The following is a 14391-nucleotide window of genomic DNA, read 5'->3' as shown; positions in this document are numbered from 1 at the left end:
TCTCACTTATCATTTAAATAGCAACCAGTAACTTCAATCCATTTTCATCAATCAACATCATAAATTCATCTCTTACTACCTTATAATAATAACCAAATTCATTTTCCATCATCATTTAACCAATAACATGACCTTAAATCTTGTTTAAATATGATTCAACATACACTTTAAAGAATCTTTTTACATCACCTTTCACACTTTTCTTACTTTTATATCAAAATTATAATCTCATCTCATTTTTAGATGATGAGATTTCGTCTAGAGCAAGAGACCGAGCTAAGGCGTTACATATCACCATTCACTGTAAGGGGAACACCTTATCGAGTGTGTTATTCGATAACAGTTCAACCCTTAATGTGATGTCTTTAGTTACGTTGAAAAGACTGTCATTGGATACCTCTCACATGAGAACTTGTCAGAGTGTGGTCCGAGCATTTTATGGGACCAAGAGGGAGGTAATCAGTAAGATTGAGGTACCTTTAACCATTAGACCAACCACTTACAATATTGAATTTTTAGTGATGGTATCATGCCTTCCTACAACTGCTTTTTAGGAAGGCCCCTGGATTCATCAAGTTGGTGCAGTACCATCCACACTGCACCAAAATGTCAAGTTTGTCATTGATGGGGCCTTGGTAATCATTAATGCTGAAGAAGATATTGTGGCGAGTGTGACCATGGATGTTCCATACATTGAAGTAGATGATGAGACTGTAGAATGTTCATTCCGCTCCCTAGAATTTGTGAATGCCACATTCGTGGCTGAAGGAAGAAAGATTTTTAAACTTCGACTTTCCGAATAAACCAAGATGGGGATCAAGAAGACCTTGGGAAGAGGTGCTAAGACAGGAAAAGGATTTGGGAAGCTGCTGCAAGGAAGGATTAATCACATCCTTCCTATAACAAAGTTGGATCAGTTTGGTATTGGTTTTCATCCCATTCAGCAACAAAAGAGGAGAAAAATTTAGAAGAACCGAGAAAGAAGAATGGTTAGATTGAGTGGAAATAAATTTCAATGGGAACCCTTGGTGTTCCCACCTCTTTAAGACACATTTAAGTTAGGTGGTTATGTGTTTGAAGCCACCTCACCAAATTTGGAAGTTGCTTTGAAAGATTTAAGCATCAACGCCATAGTCACAGAGAATGCTGAAGATACAGATAGATCCGGGATCCACCCCCTGCCACTTGGGTTTGTGCTTAGCAACCGGTCAGCGGAACAACTACATGTGATTTTTAAAGTTCTTTCAGAGTAATATTCAAACTATCCCTATCCCCCTATACCCGGGGCAATAGGTGATCTTTTGTAAGGGTGAATAAACATGTTGTTTTAAATTCAATAAAAGTGCAATTTCTTTCATGACAAACACTTTCTTATTTCATTTCTTTTAAATTCAATTTTCTTTCATTCAGTACTCTGTTTCATTCTCTTTTGAATTTAATTTTCGATCATTCCATGTGAGATATTTTCCTCTCACGCATACATATTTCTTTTTTCCTTCAGGTCCCAAGATAATGATAATGCAGGCACTGATGATCTTGATCCGGAGGTGGATTTTGAATCATCCATTTGTCTCGGGGAAATTAATGAATGTGATAATAAAGATGAGTGAAACTTACCTATTGAATTGTTGAGAATGATAGAAAGATAAGACAAACAAATACTACCACATGAAGAGAAAATCGAAGTCTTGAATCTAGGCACCGAAGATGAGAGAAATGAGGTCAAAATTGACACAACTCTTTTGGTTGAGGAGAATGTGACCTGAAATGCTCCTTAAGATCAAAGAAGAGGTCAAGAAGCAATTCGATGCTGGTTTCCTTTAAGTGACCAACTATTCAGAATGGGCGGCCAACATAGCGTCGGTTCCAAAGAAAGACGGGAAAGTGCCTATGTGTATTGATTATCGGGACCTTAACAAGGCGAGTTCCAAAGAGAACTTTCCTCTGCTGCACATAAACACTTTGATGGATAATACAGCCAGGAACGCTTTCTTCTCGTTCATGGATGGATTTTCTGGATATAACCAGATTAAGATGCATCACAAAGACATGAAAAATACCATATTCATCACAATGTGGGGAACTTTCTGCTACAAGGTGATGCCTTTCGGATTGAAGAATATTGAGGTAACATATCAGAGAGTTATGGTAACCCTGTTCCATGACATAATGCATAAAGAAGTTGAAGTTTATGTCGACGACATGATTGTCAAGGAACAAACTGAGAATGAACATGTCGAGAACTTGACAAAGCTCTTTCAGAGATTAAAAAAGTACCAACTAAGGTTGAACCCTAGCAAGTGCACCTTCGTAGTAACCTATAGGAAGTTGTTAGACTTTGTGGTCAGTAGGTAAGGCATCGAAGTCGATCTCGATAAAGTTAAGGCCATCCAGAATTTACCTCCCCCATAAAAATAAAAAGAGGTTCGAGGTTTTCTAGGCAGATTAAATTACATAGCACAATTCATATCTCAGCTAACCAATAAGTACGACCCAATCTTTCACCTTCTTCGAAAGAACAACCCTAGAACATGGGATGAGAACTGCCAAGCTGCATTCAAGAAAATAAAGAAGTACTTATCTCACACTCATATCATGATGTCCTCCATCCCGGGTAAACCTCTATTCTTATATTTGTCCATATTCAAGAATTTAATGGGGTGTGTCTTATGTCAACATGATGAATCAAGGAGGAATGAAAGGGCCATCTACTACCTGAGCAAGAAGTTCACTAATTGCGAGGTCAGATATCCTCCCATCGAAAAGGTTTGATATGCTTTAGTCTGGGCTACACAAAGACTCCGACAATACATGTTGTACCACACTACTAGGTTGATTTCCAAGTTAGATATACTAAAGTATATGATGGGTGTGTCTACTCTCTCTAGAAGGTTATTCCGATGGCAGATGTTGTTATCCGAATTTGACATTGAGTATGTGAGCCAGAAAACCATAAAGGGAAGTGTCATATCGTATTTCTTGGCAAGCAGAACTGCTAAAAATTATGAGCCACTCGACTTTGACTTCCCAGACGAAGACTTGATTGACATATCCTTATAAGAACCAAGTACTTTTACAGATAATTCCTAGAGAATGCATTTTGATGGTGCATCAAATGCATTAGGACATGGCATTAGGGCTATACTAGTTTCCCTAGAAGAGAATCATTACCCATTCACTAGCAGACTGAATTTCGATTACACCAATAATATGGAAGAATATGAGGCTTGTGTTTTGGAGATCTGAGCTACAATGGGGGAAAATATAAAGACCCTGCGGGTATATGGAGATTCTGGCTTAGTAATCTATCATCTCTGTGGAGAATGAGAAACCAAGGATGTAAAGCTGGTGGAGTACCAGAAGCTAATACTGGATCTACTCGAAGAATTTGATGAATTCACCTTTCATTATGTACCCAAAGAAAAAAAATCAAATGGTTGATGCTTTAGCTACCTTGGCAACCGTATTCAAGGCTGAAGGGGAGTCTGATATGATGCCAATTGACATGCAGTCATACAAGTACCTGACTCATTGTTACCAAATCGAGGAAGTAAAAGAAACTAAGCCCTGATACCATGACATTCTGCAATACATCAAGAATCGAAATTATCCATAGGAGGCCATCGAAAATGATAAAAGAACCATTAGAATGATGGTAACTGGATATGTCCTTGATGGGGAGGTCTTAAAAAAGAAACATCATGACCAAGTCTTGTTGAGATGTGTAGATGCAAAAGAGGCAAAGATGATAGTAGAAGAAGTACATGACGAAGTTAGTGGAACTCTTGCAAATTGACATATGATGTCGAGACAAATAATGAGATGCGGATATTTATGGTCCACATTATAAGGTGACTGCATCAATTATGCTAGAAGATGTCATAAATGTCAAATCTACGGGGATAAAATAAATGTTCCACCTCAACCTCTTCATGTGATGACATCACCATAACCTTTCTCTATGTAGGGCATGGATGTTATCGGAAAAATCCATTCGAAGGCTTCAAATGGTTACCAGTTCATTCTTATGGCAGTTGACTATTTCACAAAAAGGGTAGAGGCTGTATCATATGCCAGTGTCACTCAGTCCACTATTTGTAAGTTCTTGAAGAAAGAAATCATATGTCGGTATGGTTTACCTGAAAGGATCATTACCGATAATGCTACAAAATTGAACAATAAGATGATGAATGATGCTTGTGAACAATTTAACATAAAGCATCACTACTTTATTTCTTATAGACCAAAGATGAATGGAGCAGTAGAGACAGCAAACAAAAACATCAAGAAGATAGTGGAGAAAACAACTGAGACATAAAAAAATTGACATGAGAAATTGCCTTTTGCTTTGTTTGCTTATCAAACCTCGGTATGAACTTCGACTGGGGCAACCCCGTTCTCATTAGCATATGGGATAGTAGTGCTGCCCATTGAGGTATAAATTTCGTCACTCTAGGTCTTCTTAGAAGTCAAACTAGATTATGAAAAATGGATGCAATCCCGATATGATCAGTTGAATATAATAGAAGAAAAGAGATTGAAAGCTGTTCATAATGGCCAACTCTACCAGAAGTAAATGATTCGGGCATATAATAAGAAAGTGCACCCAAGAGTATTTTGTGAAGGAGATCTTGTGCTTAAGAGAATTTGGCCAATTCAAAAAGACTTCAGAGGAAAATGAATGCCAAATTGGGAGGGACCATATGTCGTGAAAAAGGCCTTCTCCGGAGGAGTACCTATCCTGACTGAAATGGACGGACCGAAACTACCTAATCCCGTTAATTAAGATGCAGTAAAAAAATACTTCGCTTAGGATGAAAACCCGAGAGGGTGTCCTAAGTCGAAAAAGAAAAAGAAAAGAAAAAGAAAAAAGATAAAAAAATGTTTAGGGCGAAAACCCGAAAGGGCGCCCTAAATTGAAAAAAAAAAGAAAAATTAAAAAAAGAACAAGAAAAAGAAAAGAAAATAAGATGGGTCCAAGATGAAAACCCAGAAAGGGCGTCTTGAAACCAATGATGGGTCCAGGTTGAAAACCCAAAAGGGAGATTTGGACAATGATTCAGAAAAGGTCCCGAATCCAGATAGTGAAGCGTCACGGCATCCAAATCTTCTACAGACTTAACGAGTAAGAGAGATATTTTACTATCCTGAACATTATCGTATCATCGAAGATCCCTTGATAAAGGCTGTGTTTAAAGTCATCTAACGGCGTATCAGTTTCGAAGCACCCGCATTATTGAGATTTAAGGCCTCTACTTATATTTCCCTTACGTATTGACCTTTCAAAATGTTTGTCATGTAATACTTGTTCTTTTCCTCCCTTATAAATAGAGACGACCAATTCCTTTTAAGCATCTTGGGTTGAATTTAAACCTAATGATTTATTCACTTCTGAAAAAGATAATTGCATATTACTGTACAAAGATTTTTTTTTGAAAATACAGAGGCTCGAAAGCTAATCGAAGCTTAGGCATCATACTTAAGATGGTTGAAAGGCATTTCCCAAATTAAGACCACATTTTGTACATCAGATTTAAGCATTTTGAAGAATCCAAGATCAAAAATTAGAAAATTCAAGATTACATAGTCAAGAGTCATCAAGATTGACAACCAGAGGTTGCGTTTTCTCTCCATATCCTAAAATAACATATTGCATATATGCATTTTAGGCACATATAAGAGCGTTGCATCCATAGCATCGCATACATGCATAATTTTGCAGATTCTTGTTAGAGTCAATTTCAATTTCATAGTGAAAGATATTGAACTCAAAGTGATCAATTTACAAGATGGGATTTCAACTTCACAACGAAAGATATCCAATTCAAATCTCAACTTCACAATGAAGGAGACATCCACGATTACAACTTCACAAAGAAAGATATTGTGACCAATAGATTGACTTAATTTCACAACAAAGGAGTCACCTATAACAACAGGGGATTATCTCCCATCCTAGTACAACATAACCCAAGGCGAGAAGAGTTATATATCAACTTCGAGTCCGATTTCGTTCAGCTCGAGGACGTATTTACCGCAAGGTAGCAGCAAAAAACTACTTTCCAATCAAATTTTTATACCAAGGTCTTTAAATCAAGAAGAAGACCAAGGTTGACTAAGATTGGCAACAAGAAGCCACTTTCCAATTCAAAGCTCAACTTCACAACGAATGAGCCACCTACGATTTCGACTTCACAACGAAGGATAACGTACCCAAAAGATTGACCCTACTTCACGATGAATGAGTCATCTGTAACACAACTATGAAAACCAGTTTCACGCCAAAGTCTTCAGGTCAAGTTTTAGCTTCACGATGAAGTATTTTGACCTAAAAGATGACCCATGAACTACTTTGAGCTCAGTTTCAATCTCATGACGAAGATTATCGTGCTCAGGATTTTACAGTCTTAACCTTATAGAAAATGAGTCAACCACAATTTCAACGTTATGACGATAGATATCGTGCAAGCAATCACTTCAGGATTGATTCAAACTGGTGGCGAGGGAGTCATCTATAATTCAGTCCAAATGTGTTATGACAAATCAATCATAACATCATATTTCAACTCTACGACAGAGGACATTCAATAAGATGAGGATGTAAAACTCAGTGATACATTAGTGATAGACGAAAATTGTGTCTTGTAATCTTTGCCCTATTTTCGTTACACTATAATGGGCAAAGAGGGGCAACTGTAGACACACATTTCCGTCCTTGTTTATAAATGAGTTTATATGTAGTATAAACATATTATATAGTACATATTTTGATTATTATTTATAATACATATATTATATTATTATATTATTTATTTACTATTATTTTTTTTACAAACAATTTTTTTCCCTTGTGACAGGCTCGAACTCGAAGGCCAAATCCAACAGCGGTCCAACAACAAACTCGGATCCAACTGGAGCGATAAAACTAACCTGAATCAGTTAGGGTTTCAAAACCCTAACTTTTCGCCCCTCTTTTCCTTAGTGTCGTATCTCCCTCAGCAAGAAATAGGAGACAAAAATCAAACTAAAAATAGAAACTAGGACTATAAATACATGTAACTAGTTCTAAGAATGATGACCAGAAATCATACAGAAGAAAATACAAGAAACATATGCAAGGAAAAAGCACTTGTAAAAAATTTCGAAGAAATAAAAAGGTATTTATCTTATTCGGTTGTTTTGTACTCGCATGTGGCTCGGTTGAAGTTTCTTTTCTTTGCTTTTGATTCGAAAAACCCAAAAAATAAAGGCTTAAGCCGATGAATGGGGGAAGGTTTCGAGAACTTTCTTCTCAGATCTAGCCCTCCCCGAGGTTGTTTTGCGAAAAAATATTTATATTTTTGAAAAGAGGGAGTAAAGAGCTTTCGAAAAAGCTAAATTTTTTTGGGACCACCGCTGATGAACGGCGGTCGGCGTCGATCTATGGCAGCCTGTCGGAAACTAGGTTTGGGGACGCCTGTTCTTCGAACATGAAGAACACGAAGAACAAGTTGAAAGGATTTGGTTTTTTCGGTTTTGATTCATTTGAGAGGGGGAGAAAATGATTTTTGTTTTTGAACTTTGGGCTATATACTCAACCCATCGATCTATTTTTGATCTAATGACCCGATCCAAGGCCCTTAGGATCCGCGTGTTTTCGTATAAAAATGGGCTAATCACAATTCTGGTCCCTCATTTTCTTTTCAAAGTTCATTTTACCCCCTAAATTGAATTTTGACCTCTATTTCCTTTTAAATTTTACCATTTATTTTATTTTTCTTTTAATTTAGTCCTTTATTATTATTATTATTATTATTATTATACATATATATATCATTTATTATTTTTTTTCTTTTCTTCTTTATTTATTTTATTTATTTAATTTAACATTTATATATATATATATATATATATATATATATATATTTTTTTCCTTTTTTTTGTTTTTGTTTTTTTATTATTATTTTTTTCTAAAATTTTTCATTTATGTATATATATTTTTTTATTATCTTTTTTTTCTTTTTTTATTATTGTTTTATATATATTTTTATTTTTTACTATTATTTGTTTTCCCTCTTTTGTTTCTGTTTTTTTATTTTCTCTTTACTTTATTTGATTTGTTTTTTTTAACTTCTTTGGTTTTTACCCTTTTTATATATTTTTTCTTTTTTGGTTTTTGTTTCTTTTTTATTTTATTTAATTCCATTATTTTATTTTGTTTTATATTATGCTTTTAGGTTTATTTATTTTTATTTATTTTATTACTTTTTTCTTGTTTTGACATTAGCATTTTATTATTATTTTTATTTATTTTCTTTTTTATTTATCTCTTTCTTTATGGTTTTTATGTTTTATTTTATTTCATTTCTTTATGTTAGTAATTGTTTATATTTAATCTTGCAATTAGTATTTTTATTTTTTTTAAATAGACTTTTTCCTCTTACATTATTTTTATTTGCTGTGTGTTTTAATATGAGCACTTTGTTTTTATTTCTGTTAATTCCTCAGCAGATGTATTTTTTTACTTAAAACTTTATAATTTAACCTTTATCTTTTCTTTTGGATTCAACATTTTATTTTATCAATCTAACATTTTTTTTTACTTTTTCAGGGTATGCTTTCTAAATCCATTAAAGGTAAGTAATTTGGATCAAATTTTTACTTTTTAATTTAACTTGTAATTTTCTAAATTAAGAAAACTAGAAATTAGACTAGTACCGAAAGGGCAGTTCAAGAGTGTTAATATTTCCTTGACTTTAACCGTCTTCCGAATCCGACATATCTTTGGTAAGATGCAGATCATGTAAGAAATTGAGGTATCCGATCAACCCATTTATTCTTAAAATAAATGATCGGTTGTGACTCTAACCCACTTATTTAATTCGAAACCCAATTTCGGGCCCACCTGAAGGACGGGTGCGACAACGATGTAACATCGTTAGAAAATTAATGACCGAGTGACTAAAAAATTTAATATATAAAGTTTAATGGTTAAATTGAAAAAAAAATAAAAGTACAGTGAATAAAATAATAGAGATTAAAATTTAGTGAGTAAATGTGTAATTCACCTTAAAAACAACTTTATTTTACAAGTTAATTGAATGATGATAAAATACAGTCATTTCTTTGTTTTTTCCCCTTAAAAAATATCGGTTTCAGTGTACAATGAATAATTCGTGAAAATCCAATAAATATAATCATTTTTTATTTCTAAAATTAAAATATAAAAAACCTAGTTTTTTATAATTGGTGTGTCGATTATTTCTTTTTTTAGTCTTTGTTGATCGGCGATGACATCAACTTTAATGTTGGTTGCTGACCGTTGATATTCTTTATTGTCATTTTCTTTTCTTATAACGCATCTTTATTTTCTTTTATTTTTTTATTTTCAATAAATCTGCATATATGACAAATTTTCATTTGCCTTTATGGCATATTTTCTTCTGTCTTTTGGCATTTTTTCAGTCGGTTAACCATTTTTTTTTATTTGTCTTTTTTTAAGAGTTGATTTGACACCGCCACAACTGATCAAGATGAATATTATTTGATATCTTGTTAATCTTCCCTACTTTGGACCCTCGGATTGGATTGAGATATCCAACTTGCATTTGTAGATAGTTTTTCACGTCGTTTGAGTCTGATTTACGGTTTGTCAATGGTCTTTCAATAGCTTGATCCCCTTTTGTTGTTTGTTTGCCGATGCGACCATATCTATTTGTATCTATCTCTGTTCGAGTTTCTTGGTTAGATTTTTAATCTTTCATTATATGGTTCTTATGTAATTTTAAGTTGCTAATTTTGTTTCAATGATTATAGAAAATTAGACTAATTATGTGTTTAATTTACTATTATGATTGTAAATTTTCATTGTAATTTGAGATTTTTCCTATTTTGAATAAAATTAGTTGCTTCTATAAAAAAATTATCGGTGTAATTTCCCCCCTTAAATTAAGATAAAAAAACTTGTATAATAATTTGTGTTAAAATTTGTATAAGAATTTATTAATTTGTGTTAGAATCTTAATTAATGATTTTCATAGTTTTAATTCAATATTATATAAAATATAAATAATAAAAATTATTTTAATAATATTATTAATCATCATCTAAAATAAAAAATTTAGTTATTTTATAGGAAATATTATAAGAATAATACTCATTTTATATTTATTTAGTTAAATGAGACCCAAACGATTTTATTTAAGAAAATCGAATCTTTTTGGTAAAGACGTGCCACGTGGAAGCACTTTTCGGAAAAGTGTAGTGTCTTCGCCGGCATGACAGGCTTTCCGACCATAATCTCCAACGTTGACATCATCCAAAATCAAAATGAAAGAAATGAGAATAATAGATCGAAACGTCAAAAAAAAAAAACAAATTTTACAACGCACAAGATACACGGCACAAGCATTAGCACAAGTCGACCTGACTGCGACGAAAGACACACGTGTAAGTTTTGACTTCAATCACTCAATAAGTGTATGTTTAGAAAACTAAAACATGTAGGTTTTGGTTTCAACTACTCAATAAGGGTATATTTAGAAAACTAAAACACTCGTATATAAACATTGTTGTATTTGAGAATCTCATAATCAAAAAATTTATTAATTTTTAGTTATCATAGACAATTTTTAAACTTGATCAAACTTATATCAATATGTCATTCAAAGACGGCTTTTAAAACGTAGAGGACTAAAATTTACCAAATGAAAAGTCTCGAAAGCTTTGGTTTATTCTCCTACCACTTTCCTATAAACCAACTGTTTTAAGAGATGGTTCATCACACAGCTCAAGTGGAAGTGTTTGCCGAAGGTTTGGTGTCTTGGAGGGAGATGACGGTTTCAAACGCCCCAACCAAGGCCTTAACCTTACTTTTCCGGGTTTCAACGAGTTTACTAGCAGTTTCTTCTATGACGTTGTTAAACAAACCCTTTTCGTCTTTCTTCCCCTGCAAATCTTGGTGTCTCAAAACAACTTTTTCCCCACCGGGTTGGTTGTCATTCATGGAATCATGTTCTCTTGTTCTAAAGGTTCTCCGCTCGCCTTTAGCATTTTGGTTTCCCCCAAGTAATCTTCCTCTCCTGAACTTGAGCCTCCTTGGACCATTATTCTCGAATTGAATTTCAACGACCTTTCCTCTCCTAAAAGATAATTTCACAGGTTGACAATCCTTTTCATCAGAGATTGCCATCCTAGAATTTCTGGGCCTTCCTCCATTTTCTCCTTCCAAAATTTCAACTTCTTCTGTATTTACAGTTCCATCTTCATAATATTCAGTGTCGGAGTCATCTGTATTCTCAGACTCATCTTCATCCCTAGTGCCTTGTGATGACAAAGGTGGGGACATTGGGAGAGTCGATGACTTGGGTGATGAAGTAATGGGTGGAGACAATTCAGCAGCACAATTTTCATTTTTATCAGATTCCAACAATATATTTTCCGACTCCATCTTGATAACATAAAGGGTTTTCTCTTCAAGTGCATCATTATTGCGTACCTCTAGTTCATCGGGAGGTTGCTCAGTTTCAGCCTTTTCAACCTTGTTCTGATTCTTCTGTAGAGGCACCACTTTTAGGTTCCGGTTCTTTCTTGCAGTTAGGCTCGTAGCTCTAGCAAGAGAAGCTCTTGGAGACAATGAGGCTCTCGGTGATGATAATGCTTTCTTTACAGGGACTTTGGCGGTATTTTTCCTTTTTCCCGTCTTCATATCGCCAAATCCATTGCTCTTCTTAACACTTAAACCTTCTGATGGGACGGAAGGAAGCATTTCTGCCTGAGATTTCAGCTTCAAAGTACCGTGCAATTTTGAAAAGCTTTTCTCTTTAGCTTTCAATGAGACTTCTACTTTCTTAGAAGATGGTGATCCACCGTTCTGCATGACTTTTGGGGCATCGGATGAGCTGCATTTTATATTGGGTGAAGATCTGAGTTTTTCCGTTGATGCCTTTTCTTCCTTTGACAGTATTCCATGTTTCTTAGAAATTTTGTTGCCTGAAGAATTTGTTGACACTTCTAGCTTGAGGACACCAGACGTATCATGACTAAAGGAATTGGGTGAATGATTGTGCTTAAGCTTTGCTGCTGATGTCTCTTCTTTCTCTGACAACACACCATGAATCGTAGAATTATTTTCATCAGGAGAGCGGTTGGAAAGTTGAAGCTCCGTGGCCACAGGCATATCAGGGGTACGAGATCGGGAATTAGGGAAAGATTTGGATTCAGTTGCGGTTGTCTTCTTCCTCTGCTGTAAATCTAAGCTCCGGAATAAATTCAGGTCACCAGATGGCTTTTTTATATTCCTCTTCCGGAAGGGATGTCTAGCATTCTCTTCAGATTCATGCTTCTTTCCATATTTGCAGAAATCATGACACGAAGCGGTAGAAGCTCTCAGATAACGAGGAAGTGTTTTCTCTCTGCTGCTTACTAAATCTGTTCCCGCCAAGGATTTTCTTCTCGAGCTTCCATCATCTGGCCCGGAAATATCTAGTGCCACTGGTGAACTGATACTCTCCCCAGCCATCAAATATGTAGAAGTGAATCAAAGTTAAGAAAACTGATAGTCCTGGAAACCAACCAAAGCTATATTAGTCCATCATATACCAGATACATATACAAAAAGGACCGCAAGATGAATGAAGCATATAAAAGAACCAATCCAGCTCTGTTCTGCTATTATACCGAATACTATTTAGCTTGAGCGATTAACAAAATTTGCCTGCCCCGGTAACAAGACAGAGAACAAAGATCATTACGAGTCAGCAGAACTAGAAAGCATATAACAACAAGGACATAAAAGACATATATATATATATATATTTATATATATATATATGAGCATTTCATATATAAAACAAATGATCTTTGATTTTACCATACATATTCTATTCTTGTTCTAGAAATGCCATATTTAAAAGAATCATTTGGCATATCCAGCTTGACTCATCTGTAACAATTAATGCATTGTTGGATCAATTCAACTGTAACAATCAAAATGGAAAGTTTCTGGAAAAAAAACATAAAATATACAGTACCACGAGTTTTAGTATTCAATCCAACAGTTAATTACTATATGAACCAATACAAAGAAAAATCTATTTTTTCATTTTTATTTATAAAAATAGGGTCTTTTTTTTTGGGGTGGGGGGTTTACATTGATGAGAACAAGTAAGTTAGGCAAAGCAATAAAGAAGGGGTTGAAGATTTCACTAATGCACCAATCTTAGAAATTGATAAGTAATCCATCAATGAACACTATGTCTCACCTATAATTCATACAAAAAAGAAACACAAAATCAAAGCTAACTTTTAACAAAGATCATAACTGAATAAAAAAACAACAATTAAAGAGCTTGATGAAACGGCAACTTTAACCAGAAAAAAATGAACAAGAAAAGAAATTTCCATCTTTGAAGAACCCCTTGTAAACGAAGAAATGAAAGAGAACGGGAGAGAAGGAGGAAGGGGGAGCAGTACCTTTATATATTACGGCTGAGTGAAGATTCTGCTTAAGCAGGGAGATAAGGCAACTGAACATAAATGAAATGAAAGAAAGGTTTTACCTTTTGGTATCTCATGAAAAGGTGGTTTTTTTTTTTGCTTGAAGATCGTGCAAGCAACTGCTGGTCCCCCCCCCCTCTTCTTCTGGGGCTGCTTCTTTTCGTTGGTTTTGGTTTCGGCTTTGCTTTGCGCGTTTGGTTTGTGGCAGATTTCTATGCAACGAGTGGGACGCAGTTATGAAGAGAGTCAGATATTGAATATAAATCCCTATTGTTCCACGGATTAAGCCACCAAGGTATTAATTGAATTCCGGATAAATCAGTATACAAATTATTAATTTTGGTATGTTTTATTATCTAAATTTTTAATTTTTTTTAAATCATATTGACTATTTAGTTTTTTTTTACATTTTAATATCCACACCGTTAAAATCTTAATGTATTTAATACTTAAACTATCAGTTTTGATCCGTTTTAGAACCTAAACTTTCAAAAAAAAAATTAACGTTAAATTTTAAACAAATATGCTAAATGAACAAAAACTAAACTTTAAGTATGATTTTGAAAAAAATGAAATTTTAAGTACTAAAACGGATCAAAACTGATAGTTTAGATACTAAACATGTAATTTACCTTGAATTGTTAATATTATGAGGTTTCAAGTTTAAATACCATAAATTTCAGAGGTAGGAGCGTGTAGTGTAAAATGATTGAGAATTATCTTTTGAACAAATAATATCTCGTATTTACCCCGGATTAAAAAAACTCAATTATTTTGTGTGTTGATAAATTTTGTATTTAATCATCTAATTATTTATGCTATTTAATTTTCCTCGTCAATTATTTTTAAAAATTATGCTTAAAATTATATTTCAAATATGTTTTAGTCACTTATCGTTAAAACAAAAACTGTTGA

At 34.0% G+C, this 14391-nt stretch overlaps 1 protein-coding gene across 2 annotated transcripts; it reads right to left on the bottom strand.

Moving 5' to 3' along the window:
- Positions 1-10618: 10618 nt before the first annotated feature.
- On the bottom strand, positions 10619-13517 carry LOC120176248. Of its 2 annotated transcripts, none has more exons than XM_039182701.1 (2): positions 13453-13517; positions 10619-12541 (listed from the first exon to the last, which is right to left on the bottom strand). In XM_039182701.1, exon 2 carries the CDS (start codon positions 12497-12499, stop codon positions 10769-10771), a length of 1731 nt encoding a protein of 576 aa, XP_039038632.1. In that variant the 5' UTR covers positions 12500-12541; positions 13453-13517; the 3' UTR covers positions 10619-10768. The 2 variants fall into 2 exon arrangements, with proteins under 2 accessions (XP_039038632.1, XP_039038631.1); XM_039182700.1 differs by lacking the exon at positions 13453-13517 and adding an exon at positions 12658-12707.
- Positions 13518-14391: the final 874 nt, after the last annotated feature.

This window comes from Hibiscus syriacus, unplaced genomic scaffold (genome assembly GCF_006381635.1).
Source record: "Hibiscus syriacus cultivar Baekdansim isolate YM2019G1 unplaced genomic scaffold, ASM638163v2 tig00112231_pilon, whole genome shotgun sequence".
NCBI lineage: Eukaryota > Viridiplantae > Streptophyta > Magnoliopsida > Malvales > Malvaceae > Hibiscus > Hibiscus syriacus.
Note: the sequence above shows the minus strand (reverse complement) of the source record. Positions and strands in the feature narration are given on the sequence as shown.